The sequence below is a fragment of the Grus americana genome, chromosome 1 (genome assembly GCF_028858705.1).
Source record: "Grus americana isolate bGruAme1 chromosome 1, bGruAme1.mat, whole genome shotgun sequence".
Lineage (NCBI taxonomy): Eukaryota > Metazoa > Chordata > Aves > Gruiformes > Gruidae > Grus > Grus americana.
The window spans coordinates 205,276,522-205,304,426 of record NC_072852.1 but is presented as its reverse complement, the minus strand read 5'-3'; the positions used below and the strand labels follow the sequence as shown (position 1 = coordinate 205,304,426).

Sequence of the window (27,905 nt, the reverse complement as noted above, 5' to 3'; positions counted from 1 at the left end):
GAATTGTCAATGATAAGAAACAAGGTGGTATTCTAGAAAAGCCATCTTCCAGGTCAAACATTCCTGTAATACTTTTGTGCATGCTGCAGAAACAGAACAGCCCTTAGTCTGCACTGCTATTCATAACAGAGGTTTCTGAATCCTCAGCTTGCGCCAATATCTTAATAAACTGCAAGATGTTCACAAGAAATACTGACTTTTCAGCACACCACTCGTCGAGGATGTGGTCAGGAGGTGTGTTGGATGCAAACGGTGTAGAAATCTATAGCTAATGTTAGAAGCTCCTGGCTCAAGGTGTGAAGTAGTGTGGAGTGAAAATGGAGTCATGACACAGCTTTTTGCATCTATCCTTTGCTTTCTTTCCGGATCTAGTGACAGATTATTTAGATCTTTCCTGCTAGATCTAACTGTCAAAGAAGATGATAGAAGAAAGAAGTGCTGGAATTTCCCAGGGTAAACTCAGAATTATTGCAGAACTGAGCAAATAAGTAAGGACTGCAGCTTATTGCTCACAGCATGGTGATCTCTGATTTGAATAACCAGAGAGCTGGAGGGGATCTACAAAGCAGGACCAATTATACTATTCTATCATTCTATCACTATACTAATCTATGCTATTTTTGTTACAGTGTACCAAGCTTCTCAATGTTGACAATTCCACAAACACCTCAGGAAATTTATTTCAAGAGCTAAAATAGTCTAAGCCTAACATGATCAAATTATTCCTTTCTCATTGTCAGAAGTCATTTTTGTACTAAAGAACTCTTTTACTCTATCGCCTTACTCTATACACTGTAGATCTGTATCTTTTAGGAAAACTGTGTTAAACTAGGCTGTACTCCAACTGAGACCTTATAGTTGTTAAAAGGGGAGAAAAAGGGGCCATTCCACAACAGAAATGGTTAGAAGGCCAGCAGTTCTGTGGAGCATTGCATCTTATAAAGAAATTTCTAAACCATTAGTACAGAACTTGTAGCTATTGATCCAAGCGAAATGTTCATCATGCTGATGGAGTCTCCCCCAAAGAGCTTCTACCTGGGCAAATATGCAGTAAGTTTGCACACTCTTCCAGGGCCAGAGGACTGATGAAAGCAATCAATCTTCATTCTTTCAGGATCTAGTAGTACCAACCCTATGATAGAAATATAATTAGAGCTTCTCCAGTCGACAACAGTCAGTTTGATCTGAGGATGTGGCAGCCATTACCATCTTCATCTGTCCTGTCTTCGAACTACACTGTGATTACACATATGAGATGGTTAAAACCACAATTTTGCAAAATGCATTCAAATTCAAAGGCTTTAAGTAAGGAATTAGCTGAATGACACACGAACAGCATGTATCAGTAGATCATTAAAATTATCTCAGCCCTCACATACTGTGAGCAGATTCATCTCATTCTAGTGTCTATTTCTAGAAGTGACAGGCAAGAAGATGCATATTTTGGGGTTTTTTTGATGCATTATATCAATTGGATGTAGAAAGCATGTATTTAATCATTTTCAGACCTCCATGCTGGCTAATTTGGATGGATTCACAGCCCTGTTGTTGATTTGATTCTCAACTGTCACCCTTCCTTTCAAACAGTCAACAGCCACGCTGGCTGCTGGTGCCTTGCCATCTTGCCTGGGATTATGGCATTCAGCTCCCAGAGACACTTAAATAACTCACTATGTATGCAAGGGAGAGAGCACTAAAAGTAGAAAAAGCTCCATCACGATGGTCTTAAGCAATGCATATTAATTTGTTACAAACTACACTGGGGTTTTGGGGTTAGGGCTTTTTTCGGTTTTTTCCTGAGAGCAGGGGTCTAATGCAAAAGTGGTCAATTGTTCTCATCTACTTGACTCTTCTATTCACATGAAAGCAATAACAGTATCTCTGACAAAATAATTTTTCAAGGAAGTGGGAAAGATTAAATTTCATTACTTTGTTACATGGAAATACTACTTGCAGTTAATATTCTAGTAGTGTTGCCATAGAACATGAATCAACGTTGGAAAGCAGGTTCCATCTGACTGGACGTTATTACGGAGCTTACAATAATAATGCTTTAGCTAGATGACTGCTGCCCTGAGCGTATGAAATCTTCCCATGTAAACTTCTAATTAACAGTCTTAAATTTACAAGAATCTCATTTCAATGAAATTAAAGTTTCTGCTGTTCACATTATATTGCTGAAGTTATTGTTAACACTTCAAGCATAGCATAGTTTGGCTGTTCTGAGCTGTGTCTTCATCCAGTATAAATCAAAATAGATAGTTGAATGAAATTATGTCATTTTACACCAGCTAAGGATCTGCCCCCTTGAGCACCTGGTCTGTTTGAATTTTACCTTTTCCATACCAAGTCTGCCTTCAAGTACTAATGTTGCTTTTCTAGGTAACAAGTGAAACACGGAAATATCTTAAAGTAACTAAAGTTTTCCCATGGTTTTTTTTTTCTTTTCCTGAGGGAATTATGAAGTTCTACAAGCACTTTATTATTTCTAAAGCTTCTAAGGAAAAGAAAATTAGTTAATAATTCATTACTGTCACTTAGGAACATGGAAAAAATTATTGTGATAAAAGTATTTTCCTTGAAAAACAGGAACCTTTTCTAAGTAGTAGAATATTTTTAACATTAAAATACCGTGTAAATAGCAGAAATAAATTTAATTATTAACATATTAAAATATTAAAATATATTTCAATTTTAAATGGATCAAGATTACAATATGGATTGTTAAAAATATAAACCAGTATTTTCATCATTTTAGAGTAATTTCAGCATGTTTAGAGATACATTTTCCTGAATTCAAGATATTTTATAAAAGCTTTTAAAAGAACTTTGGACTACAATGCAGAGCAGAAAAGACCTTAAATAGGCTTTCCTACCCTCTGGGACACATTACTCCAAGACAGCTTCTGAGGAATTCTTCCAGTTTTTCTTCCTTACACAAAACCAAACACATTTTGGGACAAAATAGTTGAGCAGAATGGCAAGGTACCAATTAGCAAAGTAATGCTAAATTCTCAAAATGTACCAACTGTTCTCTCTTCTTTGAGTGTACCAGTGAAAATATAGAATAATTAAAAAGTCTTCTTGTTTGTTTAATTTCTATAGGTAATAAATTACTGATTTGAACCTCTGTTCCATTTATAATTGGGCTCTGATGCAGTTCAATACCTTAGTAGATGTTTAAATTTTAGGACCTTTATATCATCATTGACATTAATGTTATTAACAGAGTCTTTAAAGCAAGCTATGTGCTTAAGTACTTGTCTGAATAAAGTCATTAATATGAAACACAATTAAAACAAATAATGACCAGCCTACTCATACAAAGGAAAAAGCACTCCAAGAAACCATGTTAATTCTGACATATCAGTAGTTTCCAGCCACTACTGCTCAGCAACGCTGCAGAAGTCTTTCTTATTCCCTGTGCTTAGAACAGAAGCTACATTTGTTTGCAAAAACTGACTTTTAGTGTCAGCCACTTGAAATTATATTTACATATGCGGACACCATTCGCGTGGGCAAGAGCTGTGTATTTTCATGCACAAATGTTACTGTGAAGCAAACAGCAAGGACAAAATGAGAAGCCTGGTTGTGGCTCCTTTGAAAAAAAACTGCCCTGAGACAGTTTGCATAGATTAGCTTAAATAGAGCTGGAAGTAGTTTGCAGTACATTAAGTCTTAGCATATTCCAATGACCTAAGATATCACACACAGGAACTGCACCATTATAAATGTTTGAAAATCCAAAGTGAAGAAAATCCAAATATTTTTGTGTTTTGCCAAGGGACCGAGCCAAACATAGTCTTGTTTCGAATCAGGTCAACAATATTTAAATAAAAATACTCTATCTAGGGTGATAATATAAAAAATGTATACAAAGTATGTGGCATTCTGCTTACTTAAGTGGTTTTACTGTAGCAATAACTCATATCCATTTTCTGTGAGAGTTAGAGGCTTGTACATCTATTATGAAGGAGGAAGAGAAAGCAAGGGGAAATGAGAGAGCCCACAGCCCTTCAAGGAGAAATAAAGGTTTCAACTATTTACAAATAATTGTCCTGATTCCTTGTAATCTACATTAACGGATGCTGACAGATCCCGTACCCAAGCTAATGTGAAATGACAGATTGCTCAGATCAGAACACTGTGAGGGGCCACAGGCTAAATGAGTCAGTGCAGCTTCTCTCCATTTGCATCTTTAAAGTTCTTATTTCCAACATGCACACAAAACAATTTCATACTCCTGGTTTTAGACCCCAATGAGAAACATAAGGGAAACATTTCTAAGCACTTCAATAACTTACATTTTTCTTTTACCCAGTTACTAGATGTTCAAGTTTGCAAAGTTTTTAACTAACTGTAATGCTTCCCTGATTGCTGTGATTATTTTTATAAAATCCTATAAAAATTGACTTTAGTATGAAAGATAAAGTCAAAATACAATTTAAAAAAAAAAAAAAAAGAGAAGTAAAAGTGTGTATAGCCTAATCAAACTACTCATTGCTAATTCTTCCTCCCCACCAAAAATGGCCACACAATTGGTTTCTATTTTTTCTTACTCTGTAATTGTTATTTAAAGAATATAAAGCTCCAAGTGTAAGTTGTCTCGCACTCATTTCTATTAAGATCCAGACGCTGTGTCACTGTCTCTGCTACAAGTCCTCAGCAAAATCCTGAAGGTTGTGTAACAATTGTAACAACTGTGCCTCAACTGCTCAGCTCCTTCAGCATCCAGACTCCAGGGTCCACTGCAGAATTTTTAAACAATTTTTAGCCACAGCATCAAGACTTCTGTTTGTAAGAATCTGCTATGAATGATGCAACAGAATGAAAATTAGAGTTTCCCCTTCTCATTATCTTAGTCATGATGGGAGTCTCTGCTCGCTGATTTTACATGTGATAGGAAGAACAAATGCACAACCTGGCCCTGGTGGGTCAAGGTAAAACTGACCATGGTGATAAAGAGAGCTGAGGATTTCCACCATCTAAACCAGTATGTCCTCCACTGGCTGTAAATAACATCTGAGAACTTCCATAGTGGGTGGTAGCAGATAGTAATTAATATTTTGTCTGCAAGACAGTGGAGCAGTAAAAGTATCTGGACTACTAATAGATTTCATTTATCCTTAAGAATTAATCAAAGGGAAGATAATCATAACAAGATGGCAGGCAGAATAGACCTCCCTTTTTTATACCAAAACAATGAATGCTGTATTTCCTACTTCTTTATTCATCCCCTCAAAATAAGGCCAAAGATCACAGTCATTTTGACAAGTTTTCTGTGCATAAAACAGCGGGAAGGAAAAAGCTTGCTACTTTTTAATTAAAATATGGTAAAATAAAGGATAGTTCTTTAAAATCCTGCCATACTCCCCATATAAGCAACTCTTAAATATCATATTCTACTCAGCTCGCTCCTCTAAATCACATGAAGCCTAAAGGAACTTGAATTTTGTCATTCACATTTGTGGGGACCTTCCGCCCTGTTCATCTCCCTCAGCACTTCCCCTTGCCTCTCCGTCAGTCAACACTGATTAAGAGAAAGCATTTCTGACTGCCAAATAAAGGACTTCCAAACACCATCTATACGCAAAGATCCAGCATTTCCCATGAGCCTTAACTTCCATCTATCAGCTTCTCAGCAGACACTTAGTTTCAGAGAACACCTTTCCGTTTATGTCAACATCCCATATGCAAACATTTCATCCTTCCAGATAAAACATCACATTCTTTATCAAGGATCGTACTCTCCCTGGTATATACTTTATTGGTAAAAGAAGAACAAAATTGATGAAATGGCTGATCTATGTGAGATTTGTTTAAACGAATGTACTAAGAATGTTTCCAATCTTCTGTTACTGCTGAACAATAGCTTTGAAGAGATTGCAAATATTTTTGCAGTGAAAATAATCACTTGGAAATATTGTCTGAAAACTATAATTACTGAGTATTTTGCAGCCCTCCAATGTCAATCTAAGTCCAATTCTGAAGCCTTAAAGAAGAAAATTTATACTCTCATTCGTGCTTCTATGGTTTTGTAACAATTCTCAACCTAGCTTACTGGGTTATGCTATCATTAGCAAAATTGACATTGTAGAAATGCTACTAATATGTATTTCCAAACTTGACAAGAAAACCACAGGCATTGCAAGCTGGACATCCAACAGCTGCACTATTTCAGATAAAATCATAGTGGAAAAATATAATATGCACAAATATCAGATACACTTTGAAATTCACATTCCATTTCAATTTAACTCTTTTCATTATTATTTCTGGGTTTAGGGGTTTTTTAGCTTCATGGGCACACAGTATGCAGTGAAGCTTGTGGTTAATTGATTTCTGAGAGAGCGGGTGTTCAAGTTCAAGGACCAGCATCACACTTGGTGCTCACCACCACCATCATTAGCAGACTTTATATCCCTTAATTCTTTAGACTGTCTCTAACATTACGCTATGGTCTTGAGTAAGCTACCCCCACACAAACTCCTGCTGCCTGTTGAGAGCCATCCTGGCTCACAGTTAGACTTCAAAAAAACACACTCACACAGACGCTGTAAACCTCTGTGTTGGTGCTGTAAGCAGTTACGTCCTCTCATAGGTCTTGTGTCACATTTGTCAGCCCTATGCAGGTGCCTTGGATACCTTATGGCTATTTCTGTATGAGCAAGTAGTATGGATCAATAGGAGCAGCAAAAAGTTAATACTGTGAACGCTGCCTAATTCTGAGTTTCTCTTTAGAAAGGTACTAGTCCTGTTCCACAGACTGGATGCGTATTCGTAGCTGAAAAGCAACGCACTCCTCAAGCATCCCTCCCAGTTTAGTTTCAGCTGAAGTTCATGTGCTCAGACTGCTTCATTTTACAAACCAAAGCCACAGCAAGTGGAGACAATGGGGAAATTAATTTCCAAGTGTGTTGGGTTTGTGTGGCAAGGTTTTGGTAGTGGGGGGGCTACAGGGGTGGCTTCTGTGAGAAGCTGCTAGAAGCTCCCCCTGTGTCTGACAGAGCCAATGCCAGCCGGCTCTAAGACAGGCCCGCCGCTGGCCAAGGCCAAGCCAATCAGCGCCTCTGTGATAACATATTTAAGAAGGAAAAAAACACTTAGAGAGCTTTTGCAGCCAGAGAGAGGAGTGAGAAGGTGTAAGAAACTCTGCAGACACCAAAGTCAGTGCAGAAGGAGGGGGAGGAGGTGCTCCAGGCGCCGGAGCAGAGATCCCCCTGCAGCCCGTGGAGAAGACCATGGTGAGGCAGGCTGTCCCCCTGCAGCCCATGGAGGAAGGATGAGGGGGTGTAGAGATTCCACCTGCAGCCCATGGAGGACCCCACGCCGGAGCAGGTGGAGGCACCTGAAGGAGGCTGTGACCCCGTGGGAAGCCCACGTTGGAGCAAGTTCCTGGCCGGACCTGTGGACCTATGAAGAGGGGAGCCCACGCCAGGGCAGGTTTGCTGGCAGGACTTGTGACCTCATGGGGGACCCCACGCTGGAGCAGTTTGCTCCTGAAGGTCTGCATCCTGTGAGAGGGGCTCCATGCTGGAGCAGGGGAATGATGAGAGGAGTCCTCCCCCTGAGGATGAAGAAGCGGCAGAGACAATGTGTGCTGAACTGACCGTAACCCCCACTCCCCGTCCCCCTGTGCCGCTGAGGGGGGAGGAGGTTGAAGCCGGGAGTGAAGTCGAGCCCGGGAAGATGGGAGGGGTGGGGGGAGGTGTTTTAAGATTTGATTTTATTTCTCATTCCTCTACTCTGTTTTACCTAGTAGTAAATTAGATGAATTCCCTCTCTCAGTTCGGTCTGTTTTGCTCATGACAACAATTAGTGAGTGATCTCTCCCTGTCCTTATCTCGACCTACAAGCGTTTCATTATACCTTTTCTCCCCTGTTTCGTGAATGAGGGGAGTGAGAGAGCGGCTCTGGTGGGCACCTGGCCTCCAGCCAGGGTCAACCCACCACACCAAGTCATGTTCTTTATGTGAACAGCAGCTGGGATTTTGTCCCTCAAATGATGTCAGATCATAACAGACACTTAACATCTGGGGAACTAAATCAAGATTTGAGGGTGAGATTCATTTCCAGGTTGAGGTATCCAAGTGTAGATATCTACAAATGTGACTTAGATATCTGAATATTTTTACTATTAATACAGACTCCACTGACTCTACTGACAAGATACATGAATTAACAGGTAAGATAGAAACTCACTTCATGTGCAGATACCTCAGCATTCATTTTACAAACATCTCCAGAATGAAAGGTTTTCTTTCCTCCCTGGTTATTCTGATGATCCTCCTGAGTGCCAGCTTGATTAAAATTAATCTTTCTGAATACTGATAATCAAAATTGTCCTATATTCCATATTGTGTTTCCTCAGCACCTTATGTATTACTACTTCTATAAGAGGCTGCAGGTTGGTGTCTGATATATTCTAGGGTTGCACTTGCCTTTGCTCCATAGTACTGTTAGTTCAGAGCCACATTCATTACTTTCCTATGAGTCTGGTGCTCAGACTCATCAAAGACCTCCTGTTTGATATGTTCATCTCTGTGTCAGTGAACTGCTTATTTCATAAAATTTCTAGCATCCATCTTTTTGTGTCCTGATCATTATGAAAATTGAGATAATAGTTCAAAAACTCATTTCTCTTTCAAAAAATTAATTTTTCTCTTCTGTTCAACCATTTTCTTAACCTTCTTAAATTCCTGTATTAAACATGTTTTACCAGTCATGTGAATTTCAGCATGAAAATCATGCTTGAAACCCGTGGAAGATCAAATTTGCATTTATTTTCTCTAGAAAATGTTTCTTCTTGTTAAATATTGCAACAATTTAGTCTCATTGAGTTAAATCATGTTGAAATTTACCTCGTGTCCATTTGCTGTTGTATCTTGATTATTTTTTCCTAATAATTCCTGCTAAAAAACTTTGTTGCTATTAGTTTTAAGCTAACATACTTATTGACTCCAAGACATTAACGCTCCTCTCTTTTTCTACGTTATTAGACAGATGAAAACTCTTTTCTACATAGACAATAAGATCATGTGCCATTTTTTTCAGAGTCCCTGAATGGACAATATCTATCTCCTTTATGTGATTACAATGAGGTTTTCTTTAACTTATATACAATAATTTCCAAGCTATTACCTTGAACTCTCATCAATCCTTCCTGTATCCCTTCACCTGTCATCATAATCTTTGCCTCAGTTTCAAGTAAGTTAATAATTTAGGGGTTTTTTTTTGTGAATTATCCTTGACTCTACCCAACCCCATTTCTCCTCTCTTTACTGCCCTTTTATTTATGAAGCTAAAAAAGTTTTTTCTATGGTATTTTCTTATTAAAATATATAGACATACTATGCAGGTGGTCTCTCCATGACTGAGAGATATTGGCAGGGAGGGAGGAGAAGTCTATGTTCCTGCTGTGTGCAGCAAGTGTTATGTGAATAAATAAAGCATTTCAGTTTCCGTCATAACCAGCCTCTGGCTTTTTTCCTAAACACACACAAAAAAAAGGAAAACAGATGAATGCTAGACATTTTAAGGAAAGTATCAATTTCTGAGCCAAATAATTCACCAGCAAATGTGTTTGCAATTCCTTTGATTGAGCGATTATTCTTTTCCTCATGGATAGCAAGAGCTTTTAGCTAAATAGAAATGTAGCTGATAATATGTGTAAGATTCATTAGATAATCTTCCATATGCATCTAACTTTCGTCTGAGCTCAGAATGAAAAACAGCTTTATATCAGGACTTACACTGCGTATAAGCTTTTATAATTTGTAAACACTGTAGGAGTGTCCTTTCATTTGTCTGGTGCTGACAGTATATTGATGAAAACTATTACTGTTCTTCAAAGGGTATTGTCATACTAATGGTATGATGTCCTCAGAGCATTGATCACAGAGCATCTTGATAGGAAAACAAAACTTACACCATGAGGAAAGGAAGGAAGCTTACATCCCTGTCAGTTGCTAAAGCAGATCGTTTCTTCAAAGGTGTGACATATTATAACAAAATTTCAGGCCTTCTAATTTGTTGGAAAAACCCCAAAACCTCAAAAATCCGATACAGTGGTATTCACTTGATATAATTATATTTACTATAAAATTACCCTTAGAAAAATAATGGACTGAAATAGAATCATAGAATCATAGAATGGTTTGGGTTGGAAAGGACCTCAAAGATCATCTAGTTCCAACACCCCTGCTACAGGCAGGGACACCCTCCACTAGACCAGGTTGCCCAAAGCCCCATCCAACCTGGCCTTGAACACTTCCAGGGATGGGCCCTCCACAACCTCTCTGGGCAACCTGTTCCAGTGCCTCACCACTCTCACAGTAAAGAATTTCTTTCTAATCTCTAATCTAAATCGACCCTCCTTCAGCTTAAACCCATTACCCCTTGTCCTGTCACTACACTCCCTCATAAACAGTCCCTCACCAGCTTTCCTGTAGGCCCCTTCAGGTACTGGTAAGCTGCAAATAGATCTCCCCGGAGCCTTCTTTTCTCCAGGCTGAACAACCCCAACTCTCTCAGCCTGTCCTCACAGGAGAGGTGCTCCAGCCCTCTGATCAGCTTCGTGGCCTCCTCTAGACTCGCTCCAACAGCTCCATGTCTCTCCTGTACTGGGGCCCCCAGAGCTGGACACAGTACTCCAGGTGGGGTCTCATGAGAGCAGAGAGTAGAGGGGCAGGATCACCTCCCTTGACCTGCTGGTCACGCCTCTTTTGATGCAGCCCAGGACACGGTTGGCTTTCTGGGCTGCAAGCGCACACTGCCGGCTCATGTTGAGCTTCTCATCAATCAATACCCCCAAGTCCTTCTCCTCAGGGCTGCTCTCAATCCATTCCTTGCCCAGCCTATAGTCATGCTTGGGATTGTGCCAACCCACATGAAGGACCTTGTACTTGGCCTTGTTGAACTTCATGAGGTTTGCACGGGCCCACTTCTCCAGCCTGTCAAGGTCCCTCTGGATGGCATCCCTTCTCTCCAGCGTGTCAACCACACCACACAGCTTGGTGTTGTCGGCAGACTTGCTGAGGGTGCACTTGATCCCACTGTCCATGTTGCCGACAAAGATGTTGAACAGTGCCGGTCCCAGTACCGACCCCTGAGGAATGCCACTCGTCGCTGTTCTCCACTTGGACATTGAGCCCTTGACCACAACTCTTTGAGTGTGACCATCCAGCCAATTCCTTATCCATCAAATGGTCCATCCATCGAATCCATGTCTCCCCAATTTAGAGACAAGGACGTCGTGTGGGATAGTGTCAAATGCCTTGCACAAGTCCAGGTAGATGACATCAGCTACCCTTCCCTTGTCCACCAACACTGTAACCCCATCATAGAAGGCCACCAAATTTGTCAGCACGATTTGCCCTTAGTGAAGCCATGTTGGCTGTCACCAATCACCTCCTTAAATACTCATATACATTTGTTTAGAACAATCTGGGAGATACATCATCAGATCTCACCGGGGAATTTGAGAGTTGACATGTCCTTCCTCTGCCCCATTCACTTTTGAAGCTATTATTTTCTTCTGTCTCTCTGCAGAGCGCAGTGAGTGGTTTCACATCTGAAGTGAATAGGAGTACATTTTTCACTGCAATGAAATTCTGTTTTCTCCACCACAATGTTTATAAACCTCAGATAATAAAACACCATTTCTCACAAATGAGTCAGAGAATGGGGGATATTATTCTTTTTCCAGTACAAAAAAAAAAAAAAAAAAAAAAGTAGTCTCATATTAGTGATTTAGTTTAAGGACATTATTGAATTTTAAGCCTTTAGTAAATCACTCCTAGTTTACATCAAAGGTAACTCAGCTTTGCATGTTAACACGCCCAGCCTAGAAAGGAAATTCCTTCCCTTTTTTGGCTGCTGAAAACCCCAACCCAGGCCCATTAATCAGGATGATCAAAGCACCTTACTGCTGGTAAATACTTCTCAGGAGTAAACCACAACATTGTACCCTCCATGATTTCTGATCATGGCCTCAACAGGGGACTCCCAGCTGAAGGTGTGCTAGTCACTACATTAACAGATAGAAAGCCCTCTCCGGAGAGGTTTATATAAAAATCCAACCATCGCTGTGAAAGACCCACCCACATACCTACTTGGACACTTTCTCTAACACAGACAGAGGACCCACTCCTGTCTCCTCCTCCAATTCTATGTGATAGCTGAAAGCACTTGCTGAGGATTATCTGCTTTTGGTGTCCATGCTCGCCGGAGGGCTTCCAACACACATCTCCCGTTTCCTTTGAGAGACCCATAACCACCACCCAACCCAGGAAAGGATATACATCATCTGCAAGCAGGGCTTGGCTTAAATGCCATGTAAAAGTTGCCATGTCCCATTTAGGCTTGTAGTTCTTCTCTGTCAGGAAAGGAGAAATGATTATTTACTGCTCTTCCAGGGCTGCAGCTTTAACATATAATAAATCCAGAGGCTATGTCGTTTTAGAAGAGAAAAAATGTGTTAATTTTTCACCTCTGTGTAGCTTCATGGATTTTATGATTAATACTGTGTAAGCAAAGCCAAAATTTGAAACTCCTAAATGTAAATGGTTGAACAATATTTCTCATGAGTATGCTTCAATGGAGTTACTTACCTAGGGATGTAGTGGAGCTGCAATCATACAAGACAAGGAAAAAAATTAAAGCTGAGCTATTACAAAGCAGAGATTATTTAAGTCCCTATGCTGCACTGTGTAGTAATGCCATAAATCATATTTTGACCAGATACAATTAATTGTATGGTTTTTCTCATCTTCTTTTACATTTTACTTCCCATTCTTCTCAGGTTTCATTTTTAAGGTCATTTTTTTTCTAAATGGACTAGCCCATGCTTGATATTGAAATGTGATTTGACAATAATATAGCAGTGAAACTTTAAAGACAAATTATAAAGAATCACCTTTTTTTACTTTATACAAAAAGTTCATTAAAATTCACCATTGATAAGTGTCAAAGGATACTAATCCACTGATGCCACCCTGAGACTTTTTGAATTAAGGAAGGAGAGGGAGTAAAATGGGTTTATTACAACCCTTTTGAAACAGAAGAAAATTCAATTATCGTCTTCATCATCCCTTGCTGCAGAGGCAGCAGTCCTTAATCCTATTTATTAGCTCTAAAAGATATCATCATGGAATTTGGCTGCTAGAGGTGGAGATGTATTTATATACTTATGTATTTATACTTTTCAGGATAACTATTCTTCCACATGGGAGCCTGCGAATCCTGAATGCTTCCAAGTCTGATGAAGGACGTTATTTATGCCAAGGTGTAAATGTATTTGGATCTGCAGAAATCATTGCATCAGTATCTGTTAAAGGTATGAAAATTACTTTGATGATAACAATGATTTCAAATTCCTAATATTTCATTATTGCTTAGAATCCCCAGCCAAGCATACAACAGCATTGTACAGGCAGAATAAGAAAGGTTTTCCAACAAGCTCAGAGGCTAACCATCGTCTGGTCAAATATTGTGTTCTTGCAACAGGTTGCATACTCCAGCTGTTATATCATAAATGTATGTCAGAAGAACTAGTATATATATTAAATCACTCAGATCATTAATAATTCTATAAATAAAAGACAGTGGGAGAAATACAGAAAAATTAAAAATCAATATTCCCTTTAACATATATTAGCTCTGGGAACTTGCTTACCCCTACACCTTTCTGCAGAGGAATGAAGTTTAGATTAAAGTAATAATTTTATCAATATAAATTCTAAGGAAAGATAACTTAGTTTCTTAGAACAGTAATAATAATCAAATCACTGAGTTGCAGTTAATTTCCAAACAACTTTTTTGCCACTTTTCAGCTGTACTCTTATATGATGGTGGCTTTTGGGTTTAGGTGTCTTTCGACTTTATTTTTCAAACTTCTTCCTATATTTAGTATGCCTGGAAACTTCCTCTTTTATTTTAAGTGACAGAATTGAGATTTTCACTCAATCACAAGATTCCAGGTGCTGCATCCTTAGAAAAAAATAATAGCTTTTTCTTAGATTAATAAATTTATTGATTAGTCTATCCCAGAAGTCCTATAGATTGTTTAGGATCTTGCCTCCATGAAACCAACTGTACCCACTGTTCACTAGTTATGTCTTTGTGTGCATTATGAATATATTTCGGTATTTGACACTATGTATTTGAAGCAAACAGTAAATGTAGGTTCTGAGCAAACTAAGCAGAACTCAGTCATTATTTTGGCATTTTACTATAACTAGACTTCCCTCTAAATGTTCCTAATCCTTCTGTATTTCAAGAACCTACAAGAATAGAGCTGACTCCCAAGAAGATAGAGTTAACGGTTGGTGAAAGCATTGTCCTCAGCTGCAAAGCCCTTCATGACAGCACACTAGATGTCACTTTCTATTGGACACTCAATGGGCAGCCAATTGACTTTGAAAAAGAAGGTGGACACTTTGAAAGCATCAAGGCAGTAAGTCACCATTGCATTTGTCATATGTGTGCTGCAAACTGATAAAATTTGCATGCTTTTACATGCCTCACATTTACCAAATTCTGACCAAATTGAAAGATAACTGATTTCACTAATATTGGGAAGAGATGTTAGCTAGAAGAGGTGCAAACTGTAGCTCACTGGAATTAATTCAAGCACTTTTAATCAAGAAGATATTAAATATAAACTACATCCTATTAATATTAGTGAAGCATCTGATGATCTTTGTGAGGGAGCAGAAAGCAGTTTGAATCAAACTATCCTTACATTCTTCTACTGATTTTAATATAGAAAGGATGCATCTATAAGCACTGATGTCTTTCTCACAGATAACATGGCTGTCGCAATGTCCTCACCTCTCAATGCATATATTTTAATATCTAAATAGCAAGGAGTATACTTTATTTTCCAGCTCCCCTGCATGAGGTAGGTTCTAGCTCTACAACCGTTATTTAAGTCAATAAGAATCATATGGAAAAATAAGCATACCAATTTCAAATATTACCCCTTGATTCAAAACCAATTTAACATGATCAAACAGTATGATACAGTAATTCAAACCTGCCTGGACTCAGTCCTGTGCAACATGCTCTAGGTGATCTTGCTCTAGCAGGAGGGTTGGACTAGATCTCTAGAAGTCCCTTCCAACACCTAACAATCTGTGATTCTGTGAATCTGTAAACCTGTCCCATGTAAAATGGTTTGAGCTTTTCTTAGTAGAAAGAAATCTCTTAATATGAATGAGTTTGGAAATAGAATCTACAGTCATTTAACTCAGTCTTCCCACTAATGAAATGTAAATCAAGTGTCCATGCTATGTTAACAGAGAAAAATGAAGCTCACAAAGGTCAGGAAATTTTAAAAGTTAATGTATCTAATTTGAGTACAATGTAGTGAAGTTAACTTTGCATTAAAAATCTTGTCAGCTGCAATCAATTTATTCTTCTGCTTGTCTTTATGGAAGTCACACTGTATTCACTTTGTGGTGTGGATATTTTTTTTAAATTTGTTTTTACTTCAAGAAGCTTTTTAATTGAAAAACGTTAGCAAAGTATACCTTAGTGTGAAGGTTCTTAGCATACTTATCTTCATCTGAGGAAGTCCAATATAGGAAGGAAAACTCTCATTCTTTTTTTTTTTAACTTCAAGTTTAAAATATTCTTTGATTCAAGAAAACATCCTATAATTACAATTTAACTTCAAGTCATTTCCAAAAATTTGAAATCTAAATGTGTTATGTGGTGCCTTCAGTGCACTTCAGCATCCTTTGTGCTGAAGGGAATTTTTAATCACTGGGAAAAATCCTCAGGCTAGGAAATTTCCAAAGACACTTCTCCTCTCAAAGTAAAGCTAATTTAATGTAATTTCATTTGTTTTATGAAAATGGGATTTTGTAGATCTTTCAACAGTAATTTTTCATTAATTTCATTTCTACTAGGGAAAGCCCTCAAATTGATAGAAGTAAGGCTCATTCAAAGTGAGGACCTGGTAGATGACATACCTCGTAGATTTAACCAGCTATTTTAGTATGAGTTCATGACTCTCACTGTGTTGCTGAAGAATCACTGCTACTTTACTAAGTGAAAATAGTATTAATCACTCATAATGGAGTCAAAACTCAATGTCAGAATCACTAAGTAGATTAAAAAAATGGTTTTATTAAGTAAAAATCTGACATCTTTCTTTTCAGAGGCACACAAGCTTCTTCTTTTTTTTTTTTTCCCCTAAAATATACTTTTTTACAAACAGCAAACTTCAGCTGATCAGAAAATAAAATCAGGCTGAAAAGAAGGCATTGCATATTTTGCAAAATATTACAAAATTAAATCCTACCTTGTCACTGTTAAACCAGTGTTGAAATAGTAAAATTCTATGCAACTCTAAAGAAATACCAAAATGAAGCATCAGACCCTGATATTTTTAGACTGGACTAGCTTCATTTGCCTTTACAAGATTGCTCACACAAGAGATGGTCAGGCCATGCTTCATTTACTTGCATTCCTAACTCATTTAAATGTCAAGACATTTATTTTCTGTTTTTCACTCTAAAGAGAGAATGGAAGGGTAGGCTTGGATCAGCTGCAAGAGGGCTGAAAATACCTCTTACCACATTACAGGCAGGATGGAGGAGGGAACACTCCTTTTCAGAACAGAGATACCGAAACATGACCCTGTTAGGACAATCCTCACTGAAATTTCTGAATGCTGTTGGAAACGTAATATGACACATCCTTCTCCCTCTTTGAAAGCAGTAGTTAAAATATATGTAGATCTCTATTCAACAAAAGACATATCTTGATTTTTGCATTGTCCCAAAATGAGGATGAAATGAAGTTGAAAGATGCAAAACTGGAAAGCAGTGATTGTGATAATACAGCAATTTTTTGTGTTTTCACAGAAAAAACTCAGTATTTTCCATAACTACTCCTTTGTGGAATGTTGTTAGTTGTATCTTATTATCATTTCTGTTAACCACATAAGCATGTGAAATTAATCACAAGGATGAAAATATATTTCTTTACTTCGTTAAAACCTAAAGCATGACCAGATACTAGGGGAAATCAAGACAAAATAAAACTCTTCTGGTTTTCATATCACATAATCTCCTTTAACCTATTCAAAGGAGTAATACACATTGTGATAGACACATGTTTAAGAATGCAGAAAAAAAAGGAACTTGAAGAAAGCTTGAAATCTGATAGAATTCCATTTATATCCCTTATTTCGCATTTCTGAAAGAAACATTTTTTTTTTTAAATTGGATGAGTTGATCCTGAACAAAATGCTTTCTAATGCAGTACATTTAAGAAAAATAATATCCTTTGTATGCATGAAGTTAGAGAATTATAGACCCATTTTGTTCTGCACACGCTGATACTTCATCAGATAAAAAAATGCTCAGGTTTGTGTGGGTTTTGTTTGTTTGAAAGCCTGACAAACTGAATATTATTTGAATGGCGTTTGTTAATAACAAAACCATTGTCAACCTCTCACCACCAGTTGCGTTGCTCATATTTTCATTGTGGCAGACCCAGGTGTTAAATATGATAAACACTCTGATGCTTAATGCAGTGTTATAAAAGCTATCACCACAGTAACATTTATTTGGGCTGTAGATAAATTTCCACTTGCTAAAATTGCATGCTCCTTAGTAATTACAATTAAAAGGAAAAGCTTCTCTTAATAATACATATTACTTTACTTGTTTTTAAATGATATTTTTAGCTTTTGTACCAAAGAAATGTTATCATTTTTCATACCGAGAATTAATTTTTATACAAATTGAAGGTGTTTTTGCTGTTATTTACTGAGCTATCAAGGCTTTAGTACCTATAGCAATTTAGGTACTTCAGGGACTTGCCTGGCAAGAGAGAAAGTGTGGTAAGGATGTCAAGTTGAACAAAGCTGTGCATGAGGGGAATATTAAGGAAAAGAGACTGAACTCCACTGGAGTGACAGCTGCAGGCTGCACTCTAGAAAAGGAAAACATCCCAAATCTTGTGTATGCATAACTCCCCAGTACACTTGGTAGCAGAACAATAATGCGAAGGGATACATATACCCAGAATCCTTTGCCATTAAAAAAGTCTCACTTGGTCTACCAAAAGACTCGATAACATTTTAGGGTGTGTGAGGGGTAACCTGTGTAATTAATAGAAACAATTTTGCATGGAAATCTGAGCTGCCAACATTTCCTTCTAGCAACACTGGTGAGCACTTAAGCACAGAAAATACAGATCTGCTTGCTTCTATTAGGGTAACTTTGAATTTCTGTCCTTTGTGCCAAATCCAGAAGTCCTGTTCAAAAGCCAGAATTTTCTTTTCTAAGATCTTCATTGACTTTAGTTTTGTTCTGGAGGTATCCCCTTTCTAGCTAAAGATATCTGACTTCGTGTGTAGATTTTCATCCAGCTATCATCATTCCAACTCTGTGTCTGAAAGGCGATGCTGTTTTTAAGACAGCCAAGCAAAATGATTTATTGTGGTTCTCCACAGACCAGTAAGCAGCAGCACAGCTCTTAGTGTCCCTCACCTTGACCTGCATGAGTACCTTTCAGGCTCAGGAAAGTGATTTAGTCTCAATATCATCTTGGTCTTTGATCTTAACTGAAACTACCACCATGGGAAGCAATACGCACAACTTGTCATGTTATATTTTACAATGGTCATTTGTTCACATGAAGTGGATTAAAATCTACTGTGTCACTTAGGAAAGGCCAGTAGATACAGACTGGACAATACATTAACTACTGTCTAGCACTGGAGACTTCAATCTGATAACCTAGAACCTGTGAGAGTATAACTTTATACATTTCCTTACATTTTCAAGTCTCTTCTTAGTTTGTTGTAGTACTTTAATCATATTTTAGAATTCAAGATTAAAATGTCCTAAGCATTTTCTCAATCGGCAGCACTAAGTTCTACACTACATGAAATCAATTAAAACAGCAGGCTGTTAATAATAATGTCTTTCCTCTTTATTGGACATAAAACCAAGCAAGGCTAATTAAATAGGGGTTTTATTTAACACCATCCCTCCTCCCCATACTGAGGAAAACAGCAAAAGTTGTCAAAATTCTTGTAGAAGATACATGCTGTATGCACAGAGAATTTCTGTTCAGGGTAATGCTGCTATATCAACTTCATTGCTATCAATTTGTTTCACTGTTTGTTGCAATACTTTCCTGCTGATGGAAGAGGCTGAACACAGACATTACTGTCAACCCAAACTTCCAGATATTTCAGCCCTGTGCTCATTACCAGGTTTTGTCCATTTGTCACGCTACAGCAATTAAATACTTGAGTGATCTGAAGCAGTTTCAGAATAAAAAAATTATCTTGTCTTTTGGTAACACAAATTTCTTGTAAACAGCAAGGATTGCTGGTGAAACACTTTGAAATGTGTGTTTTATGACTGGTAACTACAAACCAAAACCTGAACACAGTGAAGACCGGGGTCTAATAATGCCCTTTGTCATGTGTTGCTTCCAGGATGCAAGCGGTCCCAGTGAACTGATTGAATTTATAGACAAACCTGCATGCTGTGTTAGAATGGGACACTCCAAACAGTTCCTAGAATCAAACAAGTACATAAACTGGTGTGCCGAGTGCTTGTGCCTTTGGCTATGAGAACAGAGTAAGGGAGAGAGAAGATAAGTAACATCTCCTCTATTGATTTTTACTTTGGAGGAGAGACATAATTGAGCATTTTGGAAAATATAAGTCTCTTAACTTTCCTGAATACCAATTAATATAGAAAAAAAAAATTGTCATAAAAAAGACATGAAACACAACCAGATAATTTTTACACTGGCTTATTCTATTAAGGTATTTTGTACCTTCCTTTGTTTACAAGAAACATATTCTAAAGAGAAAAAACTTGGGGTAAATAAAAGATATTTCATGACAGTCCATTCTTTCCCCTTGTTACTTGCAGCTAATGGATCATTTAACTGCTTGGCACAGCGTTAGTCTGCGTTAGAACAGCACGAGTGTTTGAACCCCCATCGATACTGCCTCAGCCTTCCTAATGCATTTGCAGCTCTGGTGCCTGTTTTTCACTTGCAGCTCTGCAACCTTTCTCTGAGCTGTTGTGGCAGTGTTTTCCAGAGCCTCCCTGGCAGTATTTCTCCCTTGCAGTCCTTACACTGATGATCGTCTTTGGCTGTGGTGTTATGGCCTTGCACCTGCAAACCCCAGTCGTGGTGTTATGGTGGGGTCTCATGGGAAGCAGCTCCCACCAGGCTGAAACTCCCCCTTCCCTCCCGCCTCCTTTCTTTGTCTCTTGTTTTTTAAACCAAACCACAGCATGCAGCAAAAGGAGATAATGGTCATTTAAATATTTAATAAATATTATCCAACAATATACGTGCTCAGAAGCTTAACAATCAATCACTGTGCAACAACAGCTCTCAATTAATTTAAGCAACATTAAAATCTAGAAAGTTTGAGTAGGTCCCAAAGAAAAGGTTACAACACTAGAGAAGAAAAAAGAAAGCAGAAGATAATCATCATCTTCCTCATTGCCACCTACTACACTGGAGAGACCCTCAAGAGGAGAATACTCTTTCTGGCTGCCCACCAAGAAAAGTGTTCCATTTTCCTTCTTTCTCTCTCCTCATTCTCTTTTTTATTTTGCATCTGGGTAGATTTCTTTGATAGTGTTGATATGTGCCATCATCTATGGACCCTGCTAATAAAATCCCTGTTCATCAGTGTTGCAACATTCTTTTTGCAGCACACCAGTGAAATCCCAATTACGTGTCTGTTCTTCATGCTTCCTGATTTGATGTCTTCTCAAAATGGCACACTTGTCCCATCTCAGTTTTGCTTTCATTTCTGTCATCTTCATCCATCATTATCACCACCGTTTCACTGAAATCATATGTGTAGCTCCATACTCTCTTTTTGCCTCTTTTTGTATCCTTAAATGGGAGCACAGGTACCCAAAATTATTCAACCATTTCTTCCTTCTTTCTCCTGGTAATAACTGAGATACAGAACATTAACTTAGTAACATGAGTGTAGTGAGCCTCTCTGTCCTGAAGCCTGCTATTTCGTGTTGCATCTTTTTTCTCTTTCCTTGCCATTTTCAATACTTTTTCTGTTTTCTTTAATCCCTAGACTTCACAAAACTACCCCAGTACATGACATACTGTCTGACATCAGATACTCATTTAACTCCATCTCTTCCTCTGCCTCCTCTCAGTAAAATGAATCAAACTCATTTGCAACAATTCAAACTGCTCTTTAACATCCTTCCTATCTACTTCCAGCACACCAACACTCACTGGCATCTACTCCCAACCACCAGTGTTCATTATTCTTGCTTTCTTTACGCAAACTCCTCAAAAATACTGCCACTGGAAGGGTCCACAACTCCCCTGGATAATTCTTATGGATCCACAAACCTGAAAGTCTTGAAAATCATCTTTTTTACTTCTTATAGATGGGGAAAAAGCAACTTGTGTATTTTCAGGTATCCTTCAGCCAACCTGCATCAGCCTGGATACTACTATACTACCATTATTATACTACCATATACCATTAATCACAACAAAACCAATAACAATAATTTCATCTTCTTTGTTCTAAATGTGCTTATATGATTAAAAGGCAGAACTCAGAATATAATTTTCTAATATCACTATATCAACAGAGAAATTGGCTGCTTTTTAACAGAATAAAATATTTGCAATTTGTAAACATCATGAGCAGTAAACAGGCAAGTGGTTGATGTGTTCAAACCTGCGAATTTGCATGAAATGGCACTTAAATTGTTCTAAATGTATTAGGAACATAAGTTGGCTTGAAGCCAACAATCCATCATATTGCACATATAAATTGTCAGCATAATTTAAAAGAACTATATTGTATTGCTATTTTTCACTTGCTGTTGATGGTAGAAACAACCTCATTGCCATGAGGTTATTCTGTAAGATCATTAGTTTTCTTCAAATAAATTCACCAAAAATAAACTCCATTGCAAACCAAATATGCCAAACAATCAAGATTCAACCATGAAATAATTTTTCAATTTAATCTGACTGAATTTCATTAACAAAAGCTATTTTTCTAAATCAAATAATGTATGAGACAGGAATTCACCTAGCAGTGTGTTATCTGTAAAAAGACTCGTATATTTTAAATAATCATTTAAGCTGAACAAGATAGCATTAATAACCCAGGTCATTCTTGTTTAGGACAAAATCTCAGTCCCATTTAATTACAGACTGTTGTTTTACTGTTCTTGGTTTATACAGAATACAACCTTATATAATGTTTAGGTACTTTTCAAACTTTTTGTACCTCCCAAGCATCCTCTTCTGTATAGGAATCACTTTGTAGGAAAGTATCTTCACCTCTCACTGTCAAGAGATTTAGATGACAGCCGGCAAACCTTGGTAAACCCCTGTAGTCATATAAAAGAAATGACTCAAACACCCCTTAGGCTTTCATCATAAAAGTTTTCCTGCAATGGCAGTCAGTGTTTGCCCACTCTTTTTTCCCATTGATTTAAGCTTTTGTTGAATCATGATTGGTTATAATAGTCTCACTACCTTTTTTAGACATGTTCTTCCCAAGAAGAGAGATAATTTTCACTGCATGTTGTCCAGACTGAATTCCCAACGCAAATCCTCCATACAAGTAACAGGCAGCATTTATAGACCCCAGGCCTTTCAGTGCAGACACTGAGAGCTGCCAGTTGCCACATCACCTCTACTGACTACCCAGTATTTTGAACTTCCTTGCCTTTTTGTCCCTCTTTCCAAGATAAAGCAGAGCTACATTCACAGAACTGCAGTTGGGAGTGTAGAAGTGAAGTACGACGATCAATGTGGAAAATGAGCAGCATTAGAAATGAAAGCTAGGACTGATATAATGACAAGAGAATGATTTAAGGTTCCTAAGTCTCATATATATTTTCTACATATGATTCAGTAGTTTAAATATATGTGATGAACTCTGTAATAATCAAATCGATGTTTAATTCTTCCACGGAAGTGTTAGGGGGAAGTAAACAACGCACTTACTAGATGTTAAAAAAAGGGCTCCACGGAGTAACTCTGAGCTCCATTTCAAATGCAGGCAGATTATAGATTGCTCTTGTGCAAAGCCTTCAAAAGAAAAGGTTGGATACTGAATGAAGCACCTTGGTTTAGAGATAAAAACTCAGCAAATGAATGGGCAGATTAACCGGGAGGTTTCCTAGCAACTGGCTCAAGATAATGAACTCACTCTCCCAGGAAGAATAAGTGTAATTCTCCTCACTTGAAGAACCATATGTAAAAGTTACCTTACTGCAAAGCAACTCATAACCTCTTAGGATTTATGAAATGGAAAAGGAAGAAAATCCTGGCTGAAGAAGTGTTAATTCACCCACAATAAGTTCTCTGCAAGTTGGCTTTTTTTTTCCCTCTGCAAATCACTGACATTAGGGCAATAGGTGCCAAAGACAAATCCAGCAGGTTGATTCTCATGGAGCAAAGCATGTGTATTACAGGCTCTGTGGGACCTTTTTGAGTCTAGGGAAGTATCTCAACATCAATAGCAAATGCTACGTATAGGTGGCACCAATTCTTGTGAAAAATTACTTCAAGCAATACCTTACAGGTAAAGCTAATTAGATACATTGCACACACAATATGAGCTCAGATAACATGCCACGCTGGAGCAGAGAGAACAGCAAATTGGCACAGTACTCAGCACTGGAGCCACCCAGAACCTGGGGTACTATAAATTATACAATAAATTGTTGTCCTAGAGAGAACCATTAGTCATGACAGATAGCATTAATAGCTGTATTATTATTTGTTCGCTGCTTAATGAAGACCAGAAATGTGTTTAGTGTTACAGTAGATCCACAGATGATGTTGGCCTTCAAGGTCACATTTAGCTTTCCTTAAAATCATTAGAAGTTGGCTGTTAAACCTATTTGGTTTGGTTTAGGTTGGGTTTTTTAAGCTTTAGCTTTGCTAAAGTACAAGATATATTCCACACAGTAGAATTGTATACTGAACAAATATAAATACTTTTGCTACTTGGCTACATGGGTATATATGATATATCAAGGCATATAGAGTTTTCTAATAAAATGCTTCTTTGAAATAGTGCACTTACTGCAAGATATGTCTTGTCAAAGAAGAGCATAAAATCAGTGGAATAAAAAGCAGCTTTTAAAAATGTATGCTTAATAAAGTTGAAATTTAGATGTAGACAAAGAAATTTAAACACCACTAATTTCAGCTTTGAGCAATATTGGGACCACATGGTTGCTGATACGCCAGGCTGTTCTAACTCATGTTAGTCCAGATGAGAAATCTTTCCACCCCTGGTTGCATCCATGTCACCCAATTTTTGTATTCCCTAATGGGGAGGGTATGTCTCTGCTTTTGCTGAAGCATTATGTCTTTTTCCACTGAGAGAAGACTAAAAGCAGAAGACACAGCTTCTGACCTTAGGTACTTTTCTTAATGGTGTCTCTGCTGCATTCCTGCTTAGCAGTTTTTTTAAACTGGATTGTAATCGCTCAAATTTAAACAGCAGCTGCAATGACATGGTGCAGAAATTTTCTTAAGATTTGGAAGCCCAGCACATCAGTTTCACCCCCTCCTCCCCAGGCACTGTTGTGGCCTTGAACTTCTCATGACAGGATAAACTGATCAACGAAATATTCTATCATCCAAGACTTGGAAGAGTCTGTAAAATTCATAAAGACCACTTTATAAATACCACCGAACAGTAAATAGTATGGTATTTTTTAGAGGTGCCAGTCAAACATAGCTCCTACTTAACTAAATGGCAGCTAAAATGTCTCATTATTTCCCATGATCAAGAATCTAATGTCTGAGTATATATCCATCTGTATTAAACACAGTGAGTTTAATTTCTTTCCACTCACACATCCTGAGCAATGCTGGCTGCACATCCTGTTACGCTGTAATAAATGTAAGTGTTTCATGGGGATCTATTGTACTGCACTGCTCTCCACTTAGAGCAATGATTCTTCCAATTGCTGCTTGTCTGCCCAGTTACACAGGTGTGCAGATGAAATACATATATTTTTCCTGATAAGAATATTAGGATTCACACAGTCATGAACCCTCTGGAAGTTAGAGTGACAGCCAAGATTTTTAACTGCTCCTGAGCAATGAAACCAGACAGTTGCTATCCATTATGCTTTTCCTCCCACTTAACAACAAAATACACATCAAATGTAAATTGCCCTCAAGAGAGGGCAAATGTGGACTGATTCTGGTTTTATCCTTCTAATAGCTAAGGCTTTGTACCAGAATCACTAATCATTTTGAGCAACCCATGTTTTGGTGGTAGTAAATGCTGCTGTGCTAGACAACTTAAAAAAATTGTATCCTGATGTTGACTCCTGGTAGGAGTGTGTGCTCTTCTTTTGCATTTAGAGGTGCAGAGTACTCAGATATTCTTTTCCACTGCTGTGATTTCTGATATGCCAGAGGAAGCATATACAAATTACATAATGGTGTAACTGGTTTGAGTATCTTCTCTCTAGCAGCATCATTAACAAGGCCACTTCAAAGGGCAAAACACTACCATTGTATTCACACTCTTAGATTTACAGAGTTATTAAGCTATAGATCATGCCCACATTCACTTTGGTCTCAGTGGCAACCTTGATGTCCCACCTCTCTTTTCTTTCTTTGCATGTGAATATGCTTCTGTAAAGATTTTGCTTTGTTGCTACATGGAATACTATGACAAGTTCAGTTCCAAAAATGCAAATGAAGAGAAGATTGGCTTAAGAAGGTGTGCCAAGATGTGCTGAAAAGGAATGCTTCTGCCTAGAAAGTAAAAACTAAATTATAGAAGACTGGATCTTGGAACCAATCCTATTTCATCTTGCCTTTAATGACCTTGGCATAAGAGATAAAAGTATGCAAATGACGATTGTATGGTACAAAATTGGACATATTACCAATACAGCAGATGATGAAAATAACACATGGGAACAGACAAGAATTGTAATACTTCAAAACACAAGGTCATGCACATACAGACTACTGGTTATAAACTGGGAGCTCATAACTTGCAGATGATTGAGAAGGACAAAGATCTGAGTGCAACTACCTGAGCACAGAATAAGCATGCACCAGAAAAACCAGGCAAATATGTATCTAGAGTCAGTGACATATTTCCAGCCCAGCTAGAGAAGTATCGGCATGTACACTCCAAGTAAGACTTTATTTTGAATGTAGGGTACAATTCTAGTCATTCAGGATCAAAATGACTCAAATTAGAACCACTGCACAGGAAAATTGACACAGGAAACATCATTCAAAGAAAGACTGTCAATCTTTGCTTGGTTAGCAGAGCAAATAAAATCTGAGAAAGGAAATGCCTATACTCAATAAATGTTTCTTAAAGTGAAACACCGAGGAGATGCATATAAACACTTGCATATAATATACAGTATAACATATCATATCGTATTATGTTATCTATATCACAACGAATTATGAATAATATGCAATACATAATATATAATATATGATAGATGGTAAATATAATTTAATATAACAAGTATATAGTATGCTGTATACCATGTTGTGTTGTATTTATTACATTACCATATATGATATTATATTATTGTATAAAATGTACTATACATGATATAATATAGTTTATATAGATATAGTATTATATAAACTCAGATAACGTAATAATGAATACTGGAATAATATAATACTGGTATATAATATAATATAAATTATATATTAATGCTCATGTAATTATTAAAAATATGCATTATAGATTATATATTATGTATGTGTAATAATTATATTTCACAAATTATATGCAAAATAATAATTATATGTAATCTATAATATAATGTTAAACTCTGTATTAATGTTCCAAAAATTTAACATGCTAGGTTCACATATTGCACAAAATAGAAATGAAAAGGACATTTAGACATATTTGCAGGATATTTTTTCTATCTTGAGATGATATGTTAAAATTATTTCCATTTGACTTAAGACAAAAAAAATACTTTGAAAGAGACAAAAATACTTATGGCAATTTGCTAAAATTTTGGTGCTTACATTAAATCAAAAAGTTGCAAGCATTTTTAGGAAACAGAATTGAGAAAGTAAACTGCAATTGTTACACCATGTGGTCACTTATCTGTTCTTTCCCTGAGTAGTGACTGTATTAAATCAACAATATCTACGGACTTGGGCTGACTAAATCTGATAGAGAAACATTTATTGACTCCAGTAAGTTTTAGATACAAGAATGATTTTGCCATTTATCCTCCAAAACACTGTTCTTTTTTCAGATTTTCTCTTTTCCGGTTATAATTTTGGGACATTGTAAGTACTGTTGGCTGGAATACTAAAAAATAAAAATTTGAACTGATTCTCTGTGTACACTTATCCAGGGATTGCATGTTTCAGATTTAAATATATAAAGTTTTCAACAGTAAAAATGAGAACCTGTTCCAGCTTCTTCAATCATATTTAGTATTCATTTCCCTTATGTCATAAAAATCAATCTACATTCTCTTTTAAGTTATCTCAATTTCATTACAATGGAGAAACATACTCCAAATGTCCATGCATTGTAGGGAAGAGGAAGAGCAAGAAAGAGTCCTTCATTTCTAAGGGACTTTTTTTAATACCAAGGATTGCATCCAAAATATTTCCATTCATCTCCTTAATGAATTTCTTTGTGCTAGTTTGGAATCATTTTCTTTGAGCATGCAAATATGCACAGTGTGCTTTAAGCAAAGTCAAAGTTATTAAAACCCTGAAATCCTGTTCTTTAATCCCTATTAATAATTGTATAAACGCAGTGTTCTGGTAATCCTCAAAAGAGGGTATTAAGGCACATATATGTTGTAAGATGAAAGCTGCAACCACGAGTTTCTCACACTGTACAAAAACACCCT

At 37.3% G+C, this 27,905-nt stretch overlaps 1 protein-coding gene across 5 annotated transcripts in view; it reads left to right on the top strand.

Moving 5' to 3' along the window:
* Positions 1–27,905, top strand: part of CNTN5 (contactin 5) — a 753,708-nt gene that overhangs the window by 667,146 nt on the left and 58,657 nt on the right. For all 5 annotated transcript variants that reach the window (XM_054805742.1, XM_054805482.1, XM_054805387.1 and 2 more), the window contains 2 exons: positions 13,209–13,336; positions 14,280–14,455. In XM_054805742.1, the coding sequence (XP_054661717.1) occupies positions 13,209–13,336; positions 14,280–14,455 (304 nt within the window). The remainder of the gene's footprint in view (positions 1–13,208; positions 13,337–14,279; positions 14,456–27,905) is intronic.